The sequence below is a fragment of the Ascaphus truei genome, chromosome 3, assembly GCF_040206685.1.
Source record: "Ascaphus truei isolate aAscTru1 chromosome 3, aAscTru1.hap1, whole genome shotgun sequence".
Taxonomy (NCBI): domain Eukaryota; kingdom Metazoa; phylum Chordata; class Amphibia; order Anura; family Ascaphidae; genus Ascaphus; species Ascaphus truei.
Window position 1 is genome coordinate 72,470,348 of NC_134485.1, and position 12,366 is coordinate 72,482,713.

Consider the following 12,366-nt stretch of genomic DNA (forward strand, 5'->3'; position numbering starts at 1 on the left):
GTTAAGGCTTGATTTTCTATAGTGATTTCTATTTAACTAATTTTTTACTTTGTATCATTATTTTGGGTTCAATTACTTTACTGAATGAGTATCCATTATTGGAACCTTTGTCCCCATGCCTGATCTTCCCTACTGCTTACGCCCCCCACCCCCCTACCTTGTCTCAAGCATCAAATGACACTGTGGTCATGTGACGTCACGTAACCTGCAGCATCATTTGACACCACGTTGCCCTGGCGACGCATCGCCAGATGCCGTCTGAGTCAAGGTAAGAGAGACTTACAGAGCAGAGGCCTCATACGTTCCCCTGGTATTTAATTTAAATGCTTTGGGGAAGAGCGCGGGGCCTCTGTAACCACTGTGTCACTCCTGGAAAATCTCGCGCCCCCTGGTTTGCTCACCCGTGCCTTATACAATACTGTTGGGATAGCAGATATAAATGAATCATTATTAGAAATACAGTTTTTTTGTTTTTTTGTTTTTTAAACATTTTATTAACTTGCTTCAAATTTCTTTTTTTACAACACATTATAGATATTTCACATACAATATTATGTGCCTTTCTTAAGAACCTCTTGTTTCTACTAAAACATTACTATTGTATTCAACATTGTAAAATATTTTGGGGGGGGGGCAGCAGCTTGGTGAGAGCAGGCAGGGGGGCGCAGGGAGAAATGTTTGCGCACCCCTGCTCTACGCTAAACTTTTGTCTTAATAATATATCTAGATTAAATGTGTATATCCAAGTCATCACGTCTCTTCTCTCCTTTTTGCAGGATCTTCCTTTCCCACAGGATATATCTCTTTTGACCCCATGATCATACACCTTCTTTCCTCTGGTATACTGTACAGTATATTTTAAAATTAGTGTCCATTTTTCTGCAAATTTTACACCTAGTGGATAGACATACTGTTTGAACTCATTGGCAATTGTGCACTTACATGGTAACCTAGTTTAGAGAATATACTCATTCAGAAATGTAGCTTACAAATTATATTATAATTCAGGGGTGAACAATCTTTTTCCCTTGTGCCCCCCTGTTTGCACTCCCCCCTGCTCGCGCCCCTCCTTACCATGTCTCCGACGTCAAATGACGCTGCGGGGTCACGTTGCCATGGCAACATGGCGTCACGTGACCCTTTGACCCCGCGTTGTCATGGCGATGCATCGCCGGAGGCAAGGTAAGTGAAGTTACAAAGGCCTCACGCCATCCCTCTGCAATCGCCACGTCCCCCTGAAAAATCTTGCGCCCCCCCCAGTTTGCCCGTTATAATTGAAGTAATAAGTGCACAATTGTTGAATACATTGCATTTAGTGAATAATGTGCAAACTTAGCAAAGTAGGGCATTTAAAGTGGCAGTAGTTTTTATTTTATTTTAATAGATGCTGCAATTTAGTTACCTATGCTGCTGCTTGATCCGTTCTCCCATGATCAATAGGCAAAGATCCTGTTTACCCGGGTTTACAGTATGGCCACCTATTTCAGAAGAGGAAGTGTTTGGCTTCTGTATCTTAATACATTATAACTTACTAGCTGAGAGCCCCGGCGTTGGCCGGGATGTTTGTGGTGTGGGGGTGGCATTTGGGTGGGGAGTGGTCCACGCGGCCCATGGCGGTGTGCGGTGGTACTGCTGCTGTGGCTGTACTGATGGTGATTGTATCGGTGTGCTGATTTTGGAGGGTTTGTTGCTGATGTGGGGGTGCGGATGTGGGTGTGCCGATGGGGGAGGTGCGAAGGTGCCAATGTGTGGGTGCTGATGGTGTTGATGGGGGCTGGGAATGGTGGGGAGCCGAGAATGCCAGTGTGCTGGGGGGGGGGGGGGGCATGGGATACCGGTGTGCTGATGTGGTGGTGCTGGGGATAGTGTGTGTGTGTGTATACGTGTGTGTGTGTGTGTGTATACACACGTGTGTGTGTATACATGTGTGTATACATGTTTGTGTGTGTGTATACATGTTTGTGTGTATACATTGTATGTGTGTGTGTGTGTATACATGTGTGTGTGTGTGTATGTGTACGTGTGTGTGTATGTCTACGTGTGTGTGTGTGTGTACATGTGTGTGTGTATACATGTGTGTGTATACATGTGTGTGTGTATACATGTGTGTGTGTATACACATGTGTGTGTATACACATGTGTGTGTATACATTGTGTGTGTATACATTGTGTGTGTATACATTGTGTGTGTATACATTGTGTGTGTATACATTGTGTGTGTATACATTTGTGTGTGTGTATACATGTGTGTGTGTATACATGTGTGTGTGTATACATGTGTGTGTATACATGTATGTGTGTGTGTGTATACATGTGTGTGTGTATACATGATGTGTATGTATACGTGTGTGTGTGTGTGTGTGTGTGTGTGTGTGTATACGTGTGTGTGTATGTCTACATGTGTGTGTGTATGACTCCATGTGTGTGAGTATACGTGTACATATGTGTGTGTGTACGTGTCTACGTGTACGTGTGTGTGTCTACGTGCTTGTGAGTGTGTCTACGTGCGTGTGTGTGTGTCTACGTGTGTGTGTGTCTACGTGTGTGTGTGTGTGTGTGTGTGTACGTGTGTGTGCGTGTCTACGTGTGTGTGCGTGTCTACATGTGTGTGCGTGTCTACGTTTGTGTACGTGTGTGTGCGTGTGTACGTGTGTGTGCGTGTGTACGTGTGCCTGCGTGTCTACGTGTGCCTGCGTGTCTACGTGTGCCTGCGTGTCTACGTGTGCTTGCGTGTATACGTGTGCCTGCGTGTATACGTGTGTCTGCGTGTATATGTGTGTCTGCGTGTATACGTGTGTCAACGTGTGCTGTGTGTATACGTGTGTGTACGTGTGTATGTATACGTGTGTGTACACGTGTGTGTACGTGTGTGTGTATACGTGTGTGTGTGTATACGTGTGTGTACGTGTGTGTCTACGCGTGTGTGTCTACATGTGTGTGTGTGTATATGTGTGTCTACGTGTGTGTGTGTGTGTGTATACGTGTGCCTACGTGTGGTGTGTGTGTATACGTGTGCCTATGTGTGAGTGTGTATACGTGTGTCTACGTGTGTATACGTGTGTGTATACGTGTGTGTATATACGTGTGTGTGTGTGTGTATATACGTGTGTGTATACATGTGTATACGTGTGTCTGTGTGTATACGTGTGTCTGTGTGTATACGTGTGTCTGTGTGTATACGTGTGTCTGTGTGTATACGTGTGTGTGTGTATACGTGTGTCTGTGTGTATACGTGTGTCTGTGTGTATACGTGTGTCTGTGTGTATACGTGTGTCTGTGTGTATACGTGTGTGTGTGTATACGTGTGTCTGTGTGTATACGTGTGTCTGTGTGTATACGTGTGTCTGTGTGTATACGTGTGTCTGTGTGTATACGTGTGTCTGTATAGGTGTCTGTATAGGTGTGTGTGTGTCTACGTGTGTGTGTGTGTGTGTGTGTGTCTACGTGTGTGTGTCTGTGTCTGTGTACATGTGTGTGTCTGTGTACGTGTGTGTGTCTGTGTACGTGTGTGTGTCTGTGTACGTGTGTGTGTATGTGTACGTGTGTGTGTGTGCCTACATGTGTGTGTATGTACGGAGGGATCAGGCTGGAGATGAAGGAATGTGTGTGGGGGGGGGGAGGGGGAGCTGCTTACCTTACAGTCGGCAGCATCTTCCTCGTGCAGGCCGGGAGACGGACCCTGCAGTCATCTGGTACGGAGGGGCGGGGATCGGACGGGAGCCGGACAGAGGGCATGTGGAGGGGGGGGAAGCTGCAGAGAGAGCAGCACGGGGCATGTGGAGGGGGGGGGAAGCTGCAGGGAGAGCAGCACGGGGCATGGGGAGGGGGGGGAGAGCAGCACGGGGCATGTGGAGGGGGGAGAGCAGCACAGGGCATGTGGAGGGGGGGAGAGCAGCACGGGGCATGTGGAGGGGGGGTGAGCAGCACGGGGCATGTGGAGGGGGGGTGAGCAGCACGGGGCATGTGTGGGTTCCCTCCTGCAGGACGGGAGCCCCCCCGCTGGCCTCCGCCTCGAGGCGGTGCCAAGGAGCGTTGCAGGCGGCGCCTGGTAGGCTGGGCTTTGCTGTGAGGGGGGGTGGGAGAGGTGAGGCGGTGCCGAGGAGCATGCGGCGAGGCCCGTGGGTATGCTGCCTCACCCATCCGGCCGCTGCCTCACCCATCCGGCCGCTCCCACGTGGATGTGAGGCGGGAGGCAGCGTGTTGTGGCCCCCCCGCTGACTGTAGCGGCGCCGGGGTGTGAGCTTGGGGGGGGGGTGTGAGCTTGGGGGGGGATGAGCTTGGGGGGGGGTGAGGTGTGTGTGTGTGTGTGAGACACTGTGTGTGTGTGACACTGTGTGTGTGTGTGTGTGTGTGTGTGACACTGTGTGTGTGTGACACTGTGTGTCCTTTGGCCCGTCACTCCGCCTCAGGCCAATGAGAGGTGTGCGGGGGCGGCCCAAGGGACCAATGAGATTGCCGCTAGGGACACAGGCCATGCAGACAAACATACAGTGCTTTCACAAATATATAGTAGATTCAAAGGGGCATAAAATGTGGAGAGGGGGGGGGGGATAAAAAAACACAGTGAGTATTATCTAATACTTCACATCTGATTTATTAAAAAACACATAGGATTTTGAATGTAAACTTACTACAGATTTTGCAAGACTTACTGTCTCCGGCACCGTGGACCAACAAGCAAAAGTCTGCGGCGCCGAGACAATTTCAGCAACAATGGGGCAGGAGGAGTCCATTCGTCTGAATGGACCGCCCACAGCGTTAATCCTCCGGTGCCGCAACCGCTGCTGTACATTAAAATTCATTAAAAAGGGTATAAAGAGTGAGGGGGGGAATAAAAAAAAGTGCAGTAAGTTTAATCTAATACTACACAACTGATGTATTAAAAAACAAAAAACAAAACAGGATTTTTAATGTATTGCTGCTTTAAATGTTTAATGCCTATACTGTAACACTTTCAACATCACCTGTTTTCTAGCTGAAGCAATAGGGCATTCTCTTCTCCCCAGACTAGCCACAATGGGGATTTCCTAGAAAGAGAGAGAGAGAAATTCTCAAAATTCACAAACTCGCCTATGTGATGGAGGGGAGATATCTGAATAATCTTGCTGGTTATTGAATAGCATGCGAATACCTACTGTATATTTGCAGGCTTTCCATCTTTGCATACCAAGCAGATGCACTTAACTAAATTGCTATTTTCGCGCGGTTTGTACATGAGAGCTGTGTTTCCAATGCGAAAATATAAATGTTTACACAAAAACACCATTCTTGCAGGTTAATGACTGTACCCCATTTAAGGGGATGTAGATACGCTAAACAAATCTAGCTAAAATTACCCTGAAATAAATGCGCAGAAAATTGATGGTGATACAGGAAGTTCTATGACTTTATTGTAATGGCACAACATAAAATACGCATGGTAGCCACTGTATTAAACTTCTTCATCATAACGAAGAAAAAGAAAACAAAAACAGAGATGGCTACATTCCTGAAACAAAAAACACAAAGGGATGAACAGGAAGCAAGTATTCTAAGGGATGCACAGAAAGCAAGTTATCCCAAGCTTATGCTGTTCACAGGATGCATCATTGATTTAAAATTGTGCTGGAATGACAGTGTCCAATCACAAGGCGATATGCAAATGAGGCCTCTGTATTCTGTGCCGTATGCTGTACTGCTGCCTGGTTGTTATAGTGATACCCGAGGCCCTGTGCATCACAGCCTCTACTTATAACATTAAAACAAAACAACCTTCTGTTTCTCATGGGAAGAGAGAGGAAGGAAGACCACAAAAAAAATACATTAAGAATACCCGAGAGACGCTCAATAGAAGGGGGGTAGAGCTGAAAGAAGCCTGTTCTGGCCATGCCAGTACTCAACATTGCTGCTGAGTCAGAGACAGGTGTCCCCAAATCCCTTTGTGATGAGCTTCCCTTAGAAACCATGGAGGAATTAGAGCACACTTGTCCTCGGCCTCGCTTGGTAAGTAAAGATCATCGTTGCATGCGCTGGTGAGTTCAGACACAAAGGATTCAGATAAAGCAGTCCTTGCAAATGCTTTGTGTCAACAATTTAGCTGCAGGGTTAATCCACCCGTGCTGTGTGCCTGATATCTGCAGTGAGGGGAGTTAGGTTACAAGGCAGCATTGCACTGGTAGTGCAGAGAGATACTGGAGGATCCCTGAGATTGCTAGTGTGGCTTTGGAATAGAGAGTGTTCTCTCCTGTGTCACAGTGTGGCTTTGGAATAGAGAGTGTTCTCTCCTGTGTCACAGTGTGGCTTTGGAATAGGGAGTGTCCTCCTGTGGACAGTGTGGCTTTGGAATAGGGAGTGTCCTCCTGTGGACAGTGTGGCTTTGGAATAGGGAGTGTCCTCCTGTGGACAGTGTGGCTTTGGAATAGGGAGTGTCCTCCTGTGGACAGTGTGGCTTTGGAATAGGGAGTGTTCTCCTGTGGACAGTGTGGCGTTGGAATAGGGAGTGTTCTCCTGTGGACAGTGTGGCGTTGGAATAGGGAGTGTTCTCCTGTGGACAGTGTGGCTATGGAATAGGGAGTGTCCTCCTGTGGACAGTGTGGCTATGGAATAGGGAGTGTTCTCCTGTGGACAGTGTGGCGTTGGAATAGGGAGTGTCCTCCTGTGGACAGTGTGGCTTTGGAATAGGGAGTGTCCTCCTGTGGACAGCAGCTGTGATCTTGTGGTAAATAAATCCTTCTAAGTAAACCAGTCTTTGTTTTGGTTTGTGGAAGTCTCCGGGATTTTCCCCCCTCCATTAAGTTGAGTGATATCTGTGCTACACGGTTATACCTATTTCTATCATTCATTGTTCTAAAATTGTCTGATAAATGATAAGCAGAATATGTTGATTACTTAGTAGATGAATATCTAAGAAAGAAATTGAACGATGATATCACTTTCAAGCTGTTGACCAAATATGCTTTATGTTTCCAAAATATAATTTTGAACTATTTTACATTTTCAGCTTCATTTTGCAACCAGGAAGCATCTTTGGCTAAAAGCTACAAAGAACTATAATCTTATTACTGCTCTCTTTGTTTAAATATTATTGATAAAACAAAATACATCTGGATGTTGCTGGGTATGTTAGATGTATCCCTTGAATATATTTGTAAGTGTAAGAAATTCTGTGTTATTTCCCAGATACTAAAATACTATAGAAGTAATTGTGGAGAGTTGAATTGAGAAGGAGCTACCTCACACCTCCCTTGCACACGTGGCCTTCTACACAGAATATGGATATGCAATTTTGTATTGGCACCTGGCCCTTCAATTTTGATTAGATTTGACTTGGTCAATTGCTAATCAGTTTACATGTTTTAATACCAAAACGGTAAAATGTTAAACAACATTAAATTCACTTTCATAATAATAACTTTTTATTTCATATAGTGACTTTCTCCAAATTTGATTCAAAGTACTTCATAGCTACAGTGTAGTAATGTAATCAGCATTGTACATATCATTTTTTACAGACACAGTCCCAGCCCAAATAATTTTACTAATCTAGGTTTTGGTGCCTGAGGCACAGGGAGATAAAATGACTTGCACAAAGGCACAAGGAACTGACACTGGGATTCAAACCAGGCTCCCCTGCTTTTAACACAGTATTGTTCTTATCAGAGTCAGTGCCGTTACTCAGAGCCACTTTTAACTACCAAAGTTCCTGTTTAACATGTTATGGTGACTATTTTTCAAATGAACCACATCTTAGTGAAATCATTTTTTTTTCCTTCTGTTTTTTTCTTGTGGTGTTCTTATGTTTGCATTGTTTTAATTCATAATGCTCTATTCCAGGGGCGCGCAAACATTCCCCTCTGCGCCCCCTGCCTGCTCTCCCCCGCTGCTCACGCTCCCTCTGCTCCTTACCTTGTCTCCATCATTTGGCACCGCGTTGCCATAACAGCGCGTCACCAGAAGCCGCCAGAGACAAGGTAAGGGAAGTTACAGAGACTTAGGGCGCGCAATCCCTGGCATTTAATTTAAATGCCTAGGGGATGAGCGTGGGCACTCTGTAAGCGCTGCGTCCTCCCACCCCCCCACCCCAGTTTACGCACCCCTGCTCTATTCTATCGGTTACAAACATAATTAATACATTTATTAGAACACTAATATGCTGCTTACATTTTACATACTGCACAACAGTACTTCTTATTGGTACTGGTACTGATATCTGTAACTAGTTTCACTTTGGATTTCAGCCATTTTAAACTTGTAATTTATATCTGTGATTTTGGAGACACAATTGCGAGGCTCACAGATCTCAATTTTTTTTTTTTTTTTACATATTCTCAGAAAATTGCCCGTATGATCAAAAAAGATCCAAGTAAAAAATATTCCCAACCGATCTGTTTTGAGTGTAACCAGGTTTCATGTTATTAATATAAAGGTACATTGTAGTTTGCTTGGGCCCACAAAGTTTTGGAAAGAACATATTAGCTCAAATCTCGACTCTCAACTCCCTGGGACATTAGCACTAGCTCGACATGAATTTGAGAATCAAAGTGTAGAATGGCAGCTTAATCATAAATCCACAAATGTCAAGGATAAGCCTTTTTAGGATTAAAGGTGCAGTTCCACGTAGCTATATATTGGAGCCATGAACAAGTGAAAAACAATAAATCATGTAGCCCATTCCTTGCCTTTTTTTTTTTTTTAATAGAAAGCCTAATTGCAAACAACACCAAGATAATTACTATTCTATTTATTGTCCTACTTTCAATAAAGTATATTATATAATAAAGAACAAGAGCTGCACACACTATGTGTTCAACCCTGTATATATGTTCAAAGAGGAAATAGTGTTTCCACATACCCCACAAATTCTGAGTCATTGCAGAGTCATGCTGGAAGATATACTCGCTCTCCGTAAGTGAATGTGGTCCGGTGCTCCCAGTCCAATATTATAATGAAAATATAAGAGTATAAAAATCCAGCGTTTAAAAATACATGGAACAAATATATATATTGATTTCACCTCACCAGGTATAATAGACTCAACGACCGACAATTTGCATGGTCACGGTACTAGAACCCTGTAGGGTCAATAACAACTCATCCTACACAACACCGACAGTTGTTTCACGCCGCTCAGCGGTCAAGACATTAGGAATGGCAAACTGCACTACCGGGGGCACTTTTTAACCTTTCCGGAGACCCAAAGGTTCCCCCAGAAAAAGTGCAACATATCAAACAAAGTTAGGCAATTCAAAAAAGATACATACAATATTATTGCTCTACAAGACAGTATCAATCCAATCAACTATACTATCAAATGATGCAAATGTGCATACATTCTGAAACATTATTACAATATAACTATGGTAACCATTTATAGTAATAAATCTGGATATATTAAGGAGGAAAGGTATACAAGGCATAGTGAATAACACCCAAAATGCTCTCAACATTATTTGTAATAAGAATACACTCAGCACTGTACTTTTTTCTAGCTAATGATACAGAATCATAATATCACAGTATCATAATGATACATACAGTATCATTGAATTCCCTTGGAACCAAGGCTGATGGTCTATGGATCCAAAAACATTCTCTTTCTAATAATGTGGCACTCTCTGTCACCACCTTTCCCAAGTTTCTGCACTATCTCCTGTCACGGGAGAGCAGGCAGTTTACACCTTTTTACCAGGATCATTCATTGAGCAAAACGAGATAATGAAATTAATTAAGGTTTATTCACTTGAAATAGGCAAACATACAGTGGAACACAAAATACATAAGAAAGACACACGTACTGGAGGTCTGGGCTACAAAACCAGACTTTCCTAGTTGAAATGAACGAAAAACCAAAGTTTTTAGTTGACTGAAACTTAGCCAGAAATGTCCTGGAACTCAAATCAGCATGAAGTTCCTGACACTACCGCTCTCTTTCCTCTGTAGGTCCGGATATCACTTCACCGGGAGTTAGCCCCAAACGTCCTGGAACTAAATTCGTGTTACAATCCCAGCCGTGAATGCTAGACTTAGAAAATATTTCGACTTTAAATTTTTGAAGCCGGCTATTTCACTGAGGGCATCTTTTGGTACATGCAAATTTACCGCTGCTGTTCTGGCGCTTAGAATCTGATGTCCGGATTGGCTGAGGGATTCTTATAGTATTTCTGAGTTCATTCATGAAATACTACAGCCAATCCCAGCGTGGGAACTTTCTCACCAGTAAATCAGATGGCTGCCAGTCTTCTGAAGCTGGGCAAGCAGATCTTCTGAATCAGCCAAGGGCATGCGCAAGCTTGCCACCTTTGCCACTTGGTATGCAGAAGCCACCCGCTGATTTAGGCTCCTCACAGTCTGCTGGGGCAAATGGTAGTCCCAAGGACTTCCATTCATCCCAGGACGTGGCTACTCAAGCCTAAACCTCCTGCCCAAATGTTCTTCACACCTCTGTCATCCTCTGTGGCTTTCATGTCCGATGTCTGAGTAGACATGCTGGCACCAAGCTGGTAGCCCAGTGACTCACTCAGAACATCGGCCCGGAGAGACCCAGCTCATTATACTGTGCACAAGCATATATGTACTTAAAACACACTGTTTAATAAAATATACATTTTAGCTTTCCTACGTCTTCTGATATGGGGAATAGAATAAGAAGCCGCACTTTATTTCTTACTAGCCCTATTCCCCACACACTATAAACTAGACTTAACCTTTTAAAACTCCTCACAACCTTATCTATGGTTGGAGCACCCCAGAACCCCTATACCGGGTTCTGGGTGACCTGGGCATTAACTGGGTATCCCCCTTAACCTAGGGACCCCTTGACCGTTCCGTGGACACCTCACATCCCTATGCCCCATTTACCTTTCTGGTCTGTGCTGAAGCAGGGAATCCTAGCGGTGAGTCGCGCAAGCTTTTTCAAGGGGAGATTTTGCCGGGACAATGTGTCTAAATGTATCGGGGAATCCGGCCTGTTTCCCGGGTACATTTTTGGGGTATCCAGCAACTCTCGACCCCTACCTAGACACATTCTGACAACACTTTCTCAGCAAAACCCCCCTTGAAACTCATAGCCCAGCAATCTCTGCTTGCTGGCACTCCTGAAAATGTAAAAACACATACATTCTTTATTGTTGCATAATTTTTCACAATGCATGTACAATCACTGGGCTCAAGAGCTGACACTCCCGAACCCCAATACATGGATTGAGGTAACCAAACTGGCTTAACCTTTATTAGTGAGCCTGGTTACCCCTTCACCATCACACCTCCAAACCCATAACTTGGAGGAGATTAGAATGACTGTTATGAACATTTTTAAAGTGTTGATCCAGGTGTAAGGAGCTCTCCCCTCTGTTATTAATCTACGATGTTCCACGACCCTATTTCTCATCTGACGGTGTTTGCCACATATATATCATATTAAAGGGGCAGCATAGAAGATACAATATAAATATTCTTCTACAGTTATAAAATCTTAAATTCTATATTGCTGGCCATGAAGGATAAAGATTTTTTTTTTTTTTTTAAATAATTTTTTCACATAAAAGTTACAGGAAGCACAACAGTATTTGTGCTTTTGTTCTCAATTGACCGTTGGTCATTATTCAGACACTGTCTAAAAATAATTTTAGGTTGCTTACCGCAAATGGGAGAGAGTAATAGACCATTTATTACAAATTATTCTCCTAAGGGCCGTTCTATAGTGGCGGGGCATGCTACGCCATGCGCGTGCCCGGCTGTTATAGATGGCTGAGGTCAGCCAGCCCTTCTATACAAGGGCCACTCGCACGCGCACGGCAGGGAGCGGGGAGCCGACAGACAGCGGCGAGGACGGGAAAAATCATCTTTTCGTGCCGCTACCGGCGCTGAATGTATGTATATGTGTGTGTGTGTGTATATATGTATGCATGTGTATGTATGTATATGTGTGTGTGTGTATTTTTGTGTCTGCACAAATTTAATAAATATTTTATTTTTACCAATGTTTTGTTTTTTTAATAAATAATAAATTACACATACATACACACACACACACACACACACACACACACACACACACACACACACACACACACACACACGCATATATATATACACACAAACACACATAAACACACAAACACTGTACCTTCACAGCCCTCACAGTATACTTACAAAAAGCATGCGGCACGTGCACGCACCTTCGAACAGGCACACACGTGCGCACGGCCGCATGCAGTATAGAACGGGCCTAATGTCATCTGCCAGTGGTGAATAATCAAAAATAAAGTTCAATCTTTCCTCCAGTAGTTTAGGTCTTGATTTCAATAGCTTCCTTCTAACCAATTTGACATCATATCCGTTACAAAAAAAGCCATTCAAATAAATCTCTGGCTCGTTCCTGAAATGTAC

General features: G+C 44.1%; 1 protein-coding gene across 3 annotated transcripts in view; it reads left to right on the forward strand.

Annotated features, from left to right (window-relative positions):
• The first annotated feature begins 5,656 nt into the window (after positions 1 to 5,656).
• PCYT1B (phosphate cytidylyltransferase 1B, choline) overlaps positions 5,657 to 12,366 on the forward strand; it is a 90,519-nt gene continuing 83,809 nt past the window's right edge. For all 3 annotated transcript variants that reach the window (XM_075594268.1, XM_075594269.1, XM_075594270.1), the window contains exon 1: positions 5,657 to 5,982. In XM_075594268.1, coding sequence (XP_075450383.1) covers positions 5,866 to 5,982 — 117 coding nt within the window. In that variant the 5' untranslated portion in view covers positions 5,657 to 5,865. The remainder of the gene's footprint in view (positions 5,983 to 12,366) is intronic.